This window comes from Rattus norvegicus, chromosome 15 (genome assembly GCF_021556685.1).
Source record: "Rattus norvegicus strain SHRSP/BbbUtx chromosome 15, alternate assembly SHRSP_T2T, whole genome shotgun sequence".
Lineage (NCBI taxonomy): Eukaryota > Metazoa > Chordata > Mammalia > Rodentia > Muridae > Rattus > Rattus norvegicus.
In genome coordinates, this window is record NC_141548.1 from 60,772,259 (window position 1) to 60,786,386 (window position 14,128).

Genomic DNA, 14,128 nt, shown 5'->3' on the forward strand with positions numbered 1-14,128 from the left:
TTTCGGGGTTGGGGGTTTAGCTCAGTGATAGAGCGCTTGCCTAGCAAGCGCAAGGCCCTGGGTTCGGTCCTCAGCTCTGAAAAAAAAAAAAAAAAAAAAAAAGAAGTCTAAGTTTAGAACAATTCTTTCATATGTGTATAATTTTATCATTTATTAAAGCATACATGCTAAAGAGGGTTACTTGTTTATTTTTCACACACAATAATTAAATCTTAGCATTGTGGTACTAAAACATTTTTAGAGTTGATTGATATTTTGATTTTATTATTACAAAACTGAGAATGTTGCTTCAAATAAATACATGGTACAAAAAAAACGGGAGAAGTATGTTTGGGGCTGTTTCCAAAATTGTTGCAAATTCTGTCTTAATCCAAAACTAAAATTCACTGAACTTTTTTTTAAATCTTAGAGAGAGAGAGAGAGAGAGAGAGAGAGAGAGTGTGTGTGTGTGTGTGTGTGTGTATGTATCCATGCCCTGTGTGTGTATGTTCATGCCGTGGCTTATTCGTGGAGGCCTGAGAACCATTTTTTTCAGGAGTTAATTCATCCACCTTTAGGTTTCAGGTATTAGAGGTTAACACAGGCATAATAGAAGTTCCTTTACCTGCTGAGCAATCTCCTTGACCTCACGGAACATTTTTTTAAATGACACAACTCATAAACACAAGTAATGATTTTAAAAACCAAACATTCTAAACATTCTAAATTTGATACTCAGGTATCAAACAATGATGATAGGAAAATACTAAAACTCATTGTTTTCCATAGTAAAAACGTTTCTGTAGGAACAGAAAACATGTATAGTAAAAACCACCCCAGTTCATGACATACAGAAGTCTGGAGTCTGAGCTGAGGTCTCAGGCAGCGCTCACAGCGTTGCATAGTGGACAGTGCAAGGTAGGCATGATGTGTGTTCTGAACCAAAGCTACAGTGAAATCATATGGATGTGTGTTTCCAGAAGCATCTCAAATTCATTATACATTTAATTTTGAATTAGACTTTTGTCTCTGTATAGTCAGGAACCCTTTTTTTCCCCACAGTGGTAGTGAACACTTATAATCTCAGTTGCTCTAGAGGCAGAGGGAGGTGGTCTTTGAGTTCAAGCCAGGCTCAATATGCAGCCTGGTCTGCATATTGAGTCCAAGGTCAGCAGAGGTTATACACTGAGAACTTGTCTCCAAAACAGAGAGACAGAGATAGAGAAGAAATCTCTTCAAGGCATTCATAACCCTCACATTCTGTCACTGGACCCACTACAATCTAAGGAGCTGAGCTTTAATTGATGAAATGTAGTTGAAATGGATTCAAATGATCTAAAAATTGTGCCCTTAATATTTTAAAAGATTAAAACACTGAACATTTAGGCCATATATGTCCCATACCTTCAGATTACTTACAGTGGAGTTTGTTTTTGAGACTCATAAAAAGGAAAATAGAGTCACACATGCTTTTTAAGCACTCGGTATTTTAAGTGTGTTTTTTACACTTCTATCCCCTGCCTTCTGCTCTCCTGTCTCTCATCTTTGAGGTCTTTATGCTGCTGGTGTTTTATTTCCATTGAGTTTAGAAGCCAAGGTGCCCATTAGTCATGAGGATGGTTTTAAGGATCCCCAGCCATAAGACAGAATCTTTGTCTGGCCTGGAGCTCAATTAGGTTAGACTGTCTGGCCAGTAGGCACCAACACATGGGGGCACTGGCAACCGAACATATTTGATTGACTGAGTGACACACACACACACCAATACCAATGACGGGATCTTGGTAAGCATCCCTCCCGCCTCGGTCTCTAACTTGTGAGTGCTGGGATTATTGTGGAACAGAGTGGCCCTGGAGGTTAAGCCTTTCCCTGCCTTTCCCCATGCAGTCAGTGCTAAAGCCCAAGTGATAAGGATCAAACCATGGCGTTAGAGCCTGGTCTTCTTTCCTAAAATGAAAATATTAACCACAGGAATAAACAGCCCCAGAAATAAAACAGATTTCTGTCAGGTTAATTCTTGTTTGTTGCAGAGAAATGTTTCATTGCCTGAACAGGTTTTACTGATAAGGGTGTTTTAGCATGTTGGTGTTTTCTGGGTAGATGTTTTTTGTCAGAGTTCAGGTTTTGGGTACTGGACAGAAGAAAGTTTCTGTAGACAGTTAGCGTGCATAGTAAAACATAAGGTAATATTTTGACAATAATAGCCCTTTTGAGAAAGACATTAAATATTTTCATGACTAAATTTATGATTGTCACGGTTTTAAATTCTTAGTTTTAAGTTCTCATGTTTTCAGAACATGTTCAGAGAGGGCTAATCCTGAGACCACAGGTAGTAACAGGCCTAGGTATGAGGTCTGTTGGCTTTTCAGGTGCAATAAATGCCGACTGAAGGTAACCTGACACCGGGCGCGCTGAGTGGCCAATAGTGGAAGTGGAGAAGTATGTGAAAGAACTGGAATTTCAGGTGTGGGGAGTAATTGCAGCCTCCCTCAGAGGCCTGAGACTGTTCTCCGGGTGTCAGCAAAAGGCAAGAGTAGAGAAAGCCAGCCTGATTGGTTCCATCATCCTGATGGGCTTTCAAAGTTAACAACACAGTTGAAGGTAAGGTGAGTGTGATTGGGAAAGGCCCTGCCTCAGCTTCCCCAGAACCGTGTGTGGGCTTTATATTCAACGCTACCATTTGTGCTTTACTTATACAAAAGTCAAAGCAGGTTTGGTAAAGTTGTGCTTACCACTCCTCTGTGCTCTTTCTGTTTAAGAATGTCTAGTCTTCTCCTGTCTTAATTAAATAATACCCGATGTAAAGGACAGTTTATTTAAGTTGACAAATGCCTAATACTAAGCTACACTGAATAGCTAGCTACTTAAAAGATGTGGGAGGCGAACGTGATTGCACACACGTGGATTGCCAGCACTTCAGAGGCAGGATAAGGCCTGAGTTCTTAGGGTAGCCTGGGCTATGTAGGGAAACGTCTCCAAGACACAAACAAAACCAAGCTGGTGGTCAGATATGTGGTATGGTATGAATTGCAGAAACTTAGTTTTATTCATTTATTTCTTTCTAAGAAGCAACTCCAGCCACAGAATTTTAAAAAATCAGAAGACTCATTTAAAAAAAAGGATTAAAACATCAAGTTTATTTATTTTTGGGTTCTCATGTGGTCTAGGCTAGAAAATATTCTCTTGCCTCTACTTTCCAAATGTGAGATTACAGATGAATAACAGCCAAGTCTTGCTTTTAAAGAAATTTTTGTTTGTCTGTTTGTGTATGAGTATGCCACTTACTGCCTGGAAATGTATACTGGTCCTCGTAGAATAGCACTGAGCATTTGTAACTCACAAGTCATCTCTCCAGCCTCTCCAGCCCCACTCATTTTATTAATTGTTTGTTCGTTTGGCTTTTTTGAGATAGGGTTTTACTATGTAGCCTTGGCTGGCCAGAAGCTTGCTATGTTGACCCCAGGCCTTGAACTCTTAAAGATCTGATTGTGTCTTCTTCTCAAGTGCTGGGTTAAAGATCTCTCTGCCACCATATCTGGTATTTTTTTTTAAATTAAATTATGAAAGGCCTAAATGCAGTGAGAAATGATTTGTTTACTTTGAATATTATCCCCTCCCCTTTTGTGAGTATGGTGCATGACTTAGATCTTTAGAGCGAGCTTTATTTTAACATGGTTGTCTTACGGCATGTGAGATGGCTCAGTGCTTGAGAACACTTGCTGTTCTTGCAGGGAACCCAAGTTCAGTTCATCACACCCACACTGTGGCTCATGAACTCCATGAATTTCAGTCCTAGGAAATCTGATTCCCTCCTTTGACCTCCACCAGGACCTGGGCATGCATGTGGCGCACATACATATATTCAGGCAATAAGCACAGGAAGAAATCTTAAAATTACCGTCCTTTCCTTCCTTCCTGTTGGTATCTAGTAGACTAATATTGTTCTTATTTGGAGAAATTTAATTGTAATTGCATAATGGCAGTTCCGTTGTGGTGTGGGTATCATCCCATGTTTACATTTATTTTTCTTTTTAAAGATTTATGTATTTTGTTCCATGTTTTATGTGTGTTCTTTTGGATGTATGTGAATCACATGTGTGCCTGGAGCCCACAGAGGCCAGAAGAGGGCACTGGATTCGCAGGAGCTGTGATTTCAGGCAATGTGGAGTTGCTGTGTGGGTGCCGCCAACCAAACCCAACCTCTGCCAGAGCAGTAAGCGCTCCTAACCCGAGTCAGCTCTTCTGTCCCCATGTTCACACACCTGTTCTCTTCACGATGGCCGCGATACTGTACTTGAACTGTGAACATCAGTGAACAGCACGGAATATTAAGTTGTGGTGGCTGCATAAAAGGCTTACATGCTTTTATTTTTATTTTATTTTTATTTCCCTATTTTAAGGCTGATTGACGCTGTGAAGAATATGGTATGGTAGACTTAGGGATGCACAGGAATAGTAAACCAAGGCTCCAAGCTACAAAGGAGAAATCTTCAAACCTTCTTTTCACTCCGACTGTACATATGGTTAGAAGGGATGCATTCCAAGTATCAAGAGGATGCATAAAATATCTTTCTGAGACATTTCAATTAATAAGTGTACTGGAGTGGGAACATGTTTGGGAGCACATGCTTGGTTTTGGTGGTGCTGTGATCTAAACTCAGGGCCTTGTGCATGCAAGACAAGTTCCCTGTCACTGAGCTGTTCCCTAGCCCCTGGTTCTCTGCTAATAAAAACATGAATGAAGTCCCACTAGTAAGATGGAGACAGGGGCAGGAAGAGACTGGGCCTCTAGTGTTCTCTTTGCTGCTTATTGGCTGTCCTTAGGCAGGTCAGCTTGCTTACGGCCCTAAATTCCTTACCTTTTCCATGAAATGTGTAGTCCTCAGTTATTCCTAGGCATTTTTCAACTCTGAACCCTGTAATTCTACAAAACTTTTGGGTTGATAATGAGCGGACCATTGTGCAGTCTGTTTCAATAACCACGGACTGGATTTCGTTTCTGTTGCCTCGCATTCTAAAACAATGAAAAACATTAGAAAAAAGCCCAATTGTGATCCACCACAGAAAAATCACAGTCATTGCAAGTGGTGGGTCTACTGAGTCTGGTTTCTAGCTTTTATGTGGAGCCTCTCTTTTTTCATGTTGTGTTCTTTAATTTCCGATGCATTTCTTCTAGTATTTTTTTCCCCAAATAGCCTTGTTTTTTTTTTTTTTTTTTTTTTAAGTCTTGCAAAGGTCTCTTCATTAGCTATGGTTTGGTGCAAGAGCACTTCCTGTTCAGGCATTTGCTGTTCAGTCATTACAGAACTCCACTTGCTGAGGTCCCACTGTCTAGCCAGCTGTGTACATATACACCAGGTGTCCTCCGAATAGTTGGTTAGCCATTCAGTTATCCCCTTCCTCCTCACTGATGTCTTTTACCTTTTTGAGCTAGAATGATCTACCCTAAAATCTTTTGTTTGTTTAATTGATTCTCTATATTTATTGATTTCCACAGAGAACACTAGAGCCTTACATTAAATGCATGGTTTACTTACATTACATGTGTTTGTACTATAGTAATTTTCAAAAAAGTGCCAAGATTAAAGGAGTGTGCCCCTACCATCTGGCTAAAAAAACCCAAACTTGATGTATTAAGTATTTTATTTAGGATAAGGTTCTGTAAGGGAAGGAATATTTGAGGGAAAAGACATGGGATTCAACATTTTTATGGGCTGTTATATCTGTCTCTACTTTGTATTTTTGAAAACCAACAAATAGCAATATAAAAGTTATAAATACCAGTTTTAATGTATAATCTTAATGGATATTTTATACTTTTGTGTCTGAAATGGTCTTTAAATCCTATATTTTAGGCTTTATATTCAAAGAGGGATTAATTTTTGCAAGTTTCAATTTATGCTTTTTTATATTTGAAATACTTTACATTAAGTTATACAAAACAATTTGAATTGAGTTATTATAGCCATTAATGTGAAACAGTGTTTTGTGTTTAAAATTGATAATGTCACTGTGCTTGGGACAGGTCCTAACTGGACTCTGTTAATTGAAGTTTTTTAAAAATTTTTTTCTATGAATGGGTGTTTTGCCTGCATGAGGGTATCATATTTCCTGGGACAGAGTTACAGATGGTTGTAAGCCACCATGTGGGTGCTGAGAATTGAGCCTAGTTCCTTTACAAGAGCAGCAGTGCTCTTAGCCACTGAGCCATCTCTCTAGCCTCATAAGTAAAGTTTTAAAGTCCTAATCTTTATACCACTGGATTTATCAAAAGGATACCAAAATGCAAAGCACTGAAGTCCATCGATTTTGTTGCTAATGGGCTATGGTGCTGGAGTCTTACCAGTAGCTCTGGTCAAAGACTCTTAGTGGTTATAGAAAGGAGACTTAAGAAATAATTAGAATCTAAGGAGCACCTGTTGCATATTTTGCCCATTATACACAGAGCTATAATTAAGCTAATGTTTACTGAGTTCAGTTTATGGAGCAGGCACTCTGCACATGTGTTTGGCTTTCTCTTTAGGCCGAGCTGGAGACTGAAGCTGGTGTCTTTCTAGGCAAGTGCTCTGTGGCTGACCTGCAGTCCCAGTCCCAGGGACAAGCATCTCAGATGATTTTCACAGCTCTGGATCTTATTGCCATTTATTATGCTCACTTAACAGAATGAGGAGAGCACTAAGGCTTACGTTAAGTGTACGGAAACCTTGCTCAGGGCCATACCTCAGAGGCGAAGCCCAAGAGGTCTGGGGTTAGGGTTCATCAGAATTCAAGTGTGAAGATTGGTGATGAGAACTTAGGAGTCTTACTTAATTCTCAGCGTTTCTGTGCTATAGTCCCCCAAAGGAAAAAGGCAGTAGAGATAGTCTGGGAATTGTATGGATGCTCAAAACTGGGTTACTTCCTGAAACATGCAAATAAGGTACCGGCGTGTGAGCCGTAAATGAAGAAAAGCTTTCTCCTTTTTCCTTGTTACTTTGTAGTGTTGCAGAAACGCATTTGAGAACTGTTGTAGCAGCCATCTTCCTGAATATATGGCTCACTCGTGGGTACATTTAAACAGGTTTGACTGTTTTAGGCAAGGGTTGGTTATATAGCCAAGACTGGCCTCAGATTCCTGCCTGCAATTATAGGCTGGTGCCACCATGTCCATTATTAAACAAGCTTAAACTCTGTGAGGCTCTCAAGTCGTCTTAGGGTAGATCAGATACTTTTGTTTTCCGTCTTGACGCCCATGGCTTTTCATGTTTAGGAATAACTTCCGGGAAGCATCATGGTCTGTTTGGACATTTTAGACAGAGGACTCAGAGCCTCTTGAGATGGACTTGACTGATGGTGTACTGGCTGGATTTGGAAAAAAACAGAAAGCCGAGTGCCGCCTTAAATTTGATATAAAGGTTTACTTAAATCTGTGTTTTAAACTGTTTAATAGCATAAAGGTCTGGGTGGATTTAAAAGCAAGACATATAAAACACATATGTTTTATAGTAATTGAGTTTTGATTTAGGAAATGAGACTGTAGTGTTAGCTGTGTTGTGCTTACAGATCATGAGATCTCGGCACCTCCGATAATTTAGTGAAAAACTGAATTACTGGTGTAGGTATATGTCTATTACTAAATAAAATTAATACAGCTGACCTATGTTATCCTTGGCGTGCAAAGAAGGTATTTCTAGTTTAAGAACCAGAAAGTTTTTTGTTTTCCCCTCAAGAACCACTTTAAAGCCACAAGAGACCTAAACAGGAAAGAGGATGAGTAGGAAGAAGGCAAAGAGTGTCAGAGGCCTAAATAAACCGAAGAAATGCTTTTCTTATGTTTTGGGTCGGTGAACTTCCCTGCACATGTGAACTGAAACTGTGGGCCAGAGCTCAGTTATCTTTTCCTAACCATGTGGCTGGGTGATGGGGATGCAGGGCAGCCATTTTGGGTTATTTTTACAGGTTGTCAGTCATGGGGCGTGAGGTCAGCCTATTTTCATTGCTTGTCATTACTTTTGAAGTTTCCAAAGGGCAGTTGATAAAGCACAATAGCACTGTGGAGATGCTGCTAAGAAAAAGTAACTTTGTAACTTTAGACAGGCCACTCCTCACACAGGTCCTCTGCCTGTACCTACTAAGGAAGCCAGGCCTTAGTGCACCCTTGAACCTTTTACGGAAAAACCTCTATGTTCAAACGTGCCTCAATCTTGTTGTATTTTCTTGCTCTGGGGTTTGAACATGATAGTAGTTTCCCCTTTATCAAAAGTACTTCATTGGTAAACAAAGAGCATATGTAGAAATAGCTTGAATATTCAGTGGTAGATGTTTAAAACATAATCTGTCCTTAGCGTGGGCACCAGGTTTGGTGGGTAGAGGAGAAATGGAAAACTCTGGTTCTTTCCCTAGGAGAGGTTTAGCCCTACTTATTTCAGATTCCTACTGGTTTTCAGACACCAAGCACTGAAACATTTATTCAGTTGAATTAAGTGAGCAGCAATTTAAAACACTGTGTGCTTAGAGCTAAGTTCGTAGGGTAGGCAGGAAGTGCTGTGATTTTGGAGGGAACCATCCTTTTGGGTTTAGACATGAAGTTGGAAGACTTTATGAAGGAACTCGGAAGGTAGAGGCAAGGGGATCGGGAGTTCAGAGTTACTATTGGCTACATAGCCAGTCTGAGGCTTATCTGGCCTACATGAGTCCCTCTCTCCAAAAAAAAAAAAAAAAAAAGAAAAGAAAAGAAAAGAAAAAAAGTGATGTAAACATTGACTAATGGGAAGATAAGACTGAGAGGTGGGAGGGGATGTTTCAGGATGGGGATAATGGAAAGAGAGAAGGGAGACAAGAACAAAGATGCCGTGGCCAGAAGAACGACAGAGAAGGCAGGGCTACTACAGAGGATGGGCCATGTCACAATGTAAGGGCAAAAATAAGGAATGCTTATGCAAGGTCAAGAATGCACCTATGTTGATACACCTGAGCTTAATTAAACACAAATGTATACATATTTGTCCTCTCTAGGCTCAAAACACGACCAGACAGCGTTTAAAGCACTTTCTTAGTGTTATACTTAAATCTCGGTTAAAAGGAGCGGACTGGGTCAGATTGAACACCACTGATTTGAAACTGAGTTAGTTTAGTGAGTAAAAATCTGACTTAAATTCCTAACCCTTATTTAATTTTGATTTCTAATTATGAAAATTACAGTGATCTATGTTGGTCTCTAAAACCTGAAATATACAGGGCATTGGCTTGACTGGTTAGGAGATGGTGTACCTGACCTGGCTACCTCCTGCTAACTAGATGTAAGCGTTCCAGGAAACTGGCTCACTCGCTGTGGCTCTCAGTCCCAAACGTGTGTTTACTGTTATTAGGATTAGTCACCTTCCTTTACTTCAAGTGGTCATCCTTTTGGATTATTTATGTTAACATTATAAAAGATATTTTAAATAACTAGATTTTAAAAACATGACTATTTAAAATCTTAACTTTTCATGTCACATTTATGGCCCATGCACATTTAATCTTTAATACAATTGTAATAAACACCTATAATAACTTTGTTAGTGGCAGCTTTACCTTTAAAAACACTAATACCGGGGTTGGGGATTTAGCTCAGTGGTAGAGCGCTTGCCTAGGAAGCGCAAGGCCCTGGGTTCGGTCCCCAGCTCCGGAAAAAAAAAAAAAAACACTAATACCCAAATGCGGCTGGCAGTCCTTTTCAGAGCTCTGTGAGGCTGGTTTTGCTCCTCGGTTGCATTTCTGTTTTTCTACTGTTGTAAAGTGCGGCCCTTTGCATGTTCGAACTTGCCGTGACGTGGTCAAGTACAGTTTCCTTCCTGTTGCCTGTGTTGGAGATAAGGCTACATTTTAGTACATTCAGAAGGAAGCCCCTGAAGACAGGCTTGGTCTAGCGGTTTTTTCTCACCCCGGGCTTTTCAGGGACAGAAAAGGAGGCTTTAATTTCTGCTCACTCTTGAAAAGCTCAAACGGCATTTACAACCTGTAACTGCCTTCATTTAGATACGTATGGTGGGGATGGCGCTTGCACGCTGCTGTCAAGGACGAATGCGTTTGTTGTGAGACTTAGAGAAAGTAGTGGTTACTGTGCATGCAGGTGATTTGCTGGGCGAGTGAGAATGAAATTGTTTATGTGCTCTGCTGGGATTTAAAATTTCCTGATTATTACTGGAACATCCCTCCCCTCCCCACCCCACACCAGTAAATACTTTACTCAAGTACACCTCCGGGAAGCAAGAAAAAAATAGCGAGGAATGAGGTCTTCAAAGAAAGTTTGTCTTGAAAACCAGAACCCTGTGTTTCCTAGCCACGCTGACTTTCCTTAAGAGTAACAATGGCGCTTGGAGATACTGTGCTGAAGCAGTTGTTACATTTTAGCCAGGAGACTGCTTTTTCACCACTCACTTAAGTCTTTGTCTTTCAGGGACAAGAAGACCTAGTGAATGATTTCAGAAAAAGTGCCTGTTTGCTTAGGATGTCAGTGCACCAAGCAAATCTGAAGCACTCCTTTCGCTGAGGAGCGTCCTGTCTGCAATAACTTCACAGACCTGCCCCAGAGGCTTTCCTCGAATTCCCTTGCACCTTACCTACTGCTCCAGACTTGAAGCTGCTTGGGACTTTTTCATGTGGATCTAAGGGGAATGCTTTACTATGGCTGCTGTTGTCCAACAGAACGACCTAGTGTTTGACTTTGCAAGCAACGTCATGGAGGATGAACAGCAGGTGAGCCAGAAAAAGCCGGGCTCTTGTACATTTCTTTGAGTTTTCATCAGTGTCAGAATATTTGCTTTAGGAGATAGTACAATGTTCTAAAATAAAAATTTAGAAATTAAATATTAGGTAGTAATGTCATATTTTAATTCACTACATGTAAATATGACTGTTCATTTTGATGTGGTAACAAGGAAGTAGTATTTGGGGTTCATCTTGGTTTTCTGTAAAATTAGACCAAATAGTAACTACCCTTAGTAATATTTCTTTAATTATTTTAAAGAGTTCTAGAGAACATAACCGATGTCTGTAATTAACCTTTTAATTATTTACTATTTCAAGGAGAGTAAACCGTTTTGGCCATCTCACCACACTTTTCAATCCAAACACTATGACCGCCCCACCCCCCAAGGAAATTTTCTGACAACTTGATTTGTGATTTGGTAGGGGAATTGAACCTAGAACTTCCTAAGTCTCCTTTCATTGAATCTGTGTGCTGTGTTGTTTACTGACTTCACATAAGTAAGGTCTTAACCTTAACTCCGAGCCTCTGATCCCTCCACAGTGTGAAAGGGCTAAACTTCATAATTAGGACAGGCTGTGCAGGGATGTGAGCAGTGGTGTGGGAATTGATGTGTCGAGAGAGGTCCTTTGCTACGAGGCTTTTGAGAAGCAGTGGGGTTGAAGTGTGCTGAAGAGGGCTGATTTATAGCCTGACATGAGGCTGCTCCCCAAACCTTAGTAGATCAGTTCTGATAGCTGCTTTATTCTAGACACAGTTACTACAAATAATAAAATTGGCTCTCAGTTTTGGCAGGACATTGTAGTTTTGTATTGTGTACTGGAATGGTGTAATACCAAGTTTATAAATATACTTTCAAATGGCGAGAATTTGGGACTAACTATCCTTAAAGTCAAGATGACATTCACCTGAGGAAAAGGCAAACGCCTGAAAGCATACTGGCACTGATAGGAATTTAATCTAGAGACAGTAGAGGAGATGTTTCCAGGGGGGAAAGTGATTTTGAATTGTTTTGAGACAGGATGTTTGTGCACATATGAAAGCTTGAAAAAGAGTGCTGCCTGCCTCCTTTCTAGATGAAAGGACCCGTGACAGGTCCCAAGCTAGCGGTGGTGAGGTTTGCTGTGGCACTGAGGCCGTGGCAGCAGAGGACAGAGCACTGCTCTGCTCACTGGCATGTTCTAGTGTGCTGGCTCTCACACTCTGACCAGGAGAAGTACGTTTTACACTATAGTTCTGACTTCTTAGTGTGTATAAAACTGAAAGATGTATTGAAAATAATGGATGTACACTTACTACTGTGTTAGATGTACTTAATTTATTTTAGTTTTTTTTTTCTTCCCTTTATGTCTTTAGGAAGGGTCCTGGTAGTTTGGTTCTTGCTCTAATATTTGTTTATTTGTTTTTTTTGTCTACTTGCTTAATTTTTCTGAGACAGAGTCTTACAGTGGAGTTCTGGCTGGCCTAAAACTCCTTCCTTATAGAGACCAGGCTGTCCTCCGATTCACAGATACTTCTTTTCCAAGTGCTGAGATTAAAGGCGTGTGTTACTGGATTCAATTTTTTCGAGAAAAGGTCTCACTGTGTTGCCCTGACTTGCCTAGAACTCCCTGTGGAGACCAGGCTGATCTCAAATTCAGAGATCTGTCTGCTTCTGCTTCCCAGGTGCTGGGATTAAAGGCATTCCCCAGCATGCTTGGCTCACTTTCTAGATTTCGAGATCTGACCTCATATAGCTGAAGATAACTTGAATCCCTGGTTTCCCAGCTCCCACCTCCTGAATGCTGGGACGTCAGATGTAGGCCACCGCACTTAGCAACTGCTTCCTTTTCCTTTCTCTTCCTTCTCTCATTTCTTTTCTTTGTCCTTTTTTCTTTTCATTCCCTAATACACTTACTTTATATGTTAACGTATGAAATAAATGCCAATAGCTTTATTTTCTCATGAGGAAACCATGATCTAAAGTAGTGAAGTAGCTGCTCCAACCCGTCCAGCTAGTGGTTAGAGCCTGTGCAGTTTGACTTTCAGGACTGTGTATTGCGGCTGCTCTGCAGGGCTTGTGTTCAGGGGACCCATTGCTCGCATTATCAAGCTATCTGAACTGTGGTCTGCTTCCTTGTTTGGTGTTGTTTTCACTTTTATTCTTTACTTTTGAGATGAGATCTTATTCTGTAGCCAAGCTAGCCTTGGCTTTAAGATCCTCCTGCATCCATCTTCTGAGTGCTGGGATTTGGAGTGTTGACTTGTGACACCATAACTGGCTTAGTTTAATTTATATTTTCACATGAAAGTAATGACTTGCCTGCTTAAAATGACATACTACAAAAATGCATGAAGTATGTCAGATGTGGCAGCTCGTACCTGCAATCCTACCACTCAGAGGGTTGAGGCAGGAGGATTAGGAGTTCAGTACCAACCACTGTGATAAAATGAGTTTGGACTTGCGATCTCTTCTTTAAAAAAAAAAAAAGTGTGTAAAATGGTCTGTGTAGGGTCCGTAGTATTTGTTTTTCTATATTTGAGTGGAACATTATTTACCCTACTAGTCTTTAACTATGACATTACCAGTATTTTGCTTAGTGTGGCAGTGAAAATCCCTGTTTGGGAATGGAGTGGCAGTGCTGGCATGGGTTGGTCACTAGCCCTGTTCCTTAGTTTACTACTGAGATCTTTGCAAATTACTTAATCCTTTGCGCATTGCTTTTCTCCTCTGCATGGTAAGAATGAAAATGAAAGGAGCTGTAGGGCGGGTGTGGAGGGCGAGTGAGCTGCTACTCTTCCCTCTCTGAGAGCCAGTTAGAGCAGGACTATGACCTACCTACCGCCATCTTGTCATGACACCTGTTTCTGTACAGCGTCTCTCTCCAGCTGTGGAGGTCATCTGAAAAGTCACTAACCTGGGGTCACTGCTGGGTGTGTAGTAGCATATGCTCTTAATCGCAGCACTCAAGAGGGAGGCAGGTGGATCCCTGTGAGTTTGAGGCCAGCCTGTCTCCATAGATAAATAGTAAAATGATATTTTACTATTTTAATTTACCTTTCTGTAAATGAGTAATGAGTAGCATTTTGTTTTAAAATTTTGTTTATTGATCACTTGAACTTTCTTTGAGTTACATAGTGTCCAATTGCCCAATACTTCTTTATAATGCAGATATGGTATAACCATTGACTTCTTGGTAATCTAGTTTTATGACTAGACTGGGTAAATTGTCTCTTTTGACATTTCCTCCTAGTCTATTAATAGTTTTTATTATATGTGTTATATGTGAAATTTCAAAAGTTCAGTAAAAATTCATCAGTACTTTGAACTAATGTTATAAAGTTTGAGCTTTTTTTTTTCTTAGTTTCTGCTTAAGGAAGCTTTCCTTAACACTAATGTTACTAAATTTTCTTCTAGTATGTTTCTCATCTTTAGCTCTTCAG

At 40.3% G+C, this 14,128-nt stretch overlaps 1 protein-coding gene across 32 annotated transcripts in view; it reads left to right on the plus strand.

The window, feature by feature from the left end:
- The window catches only part of Elf1 (E74 like ETS transcription factor 1), a 96,312-nt gene that overhangs the window by 44,144 nt on the left and 38,040 nt on the right, over window positions 1–14,128 (plus strand). For 28 of the 32 annotated variants that reach the window (XM_087586701.1, XM_087586708.1, XM_087586717.1 and 25 more), the window contains one exon: window positions 10,397–10,695. The exons of 3 other annotated variants lie outside the window; for them this stretch is intronic. In XM_087586701.1, coding sequence (XP_087442827.1) covers window positions 10,624–10,695 — 72 coding nt within the window. In that variant the 5' untranslated portion in view covers window positions 10,397–10,623. 32 annotated transcript variants of the gene reach the window in all.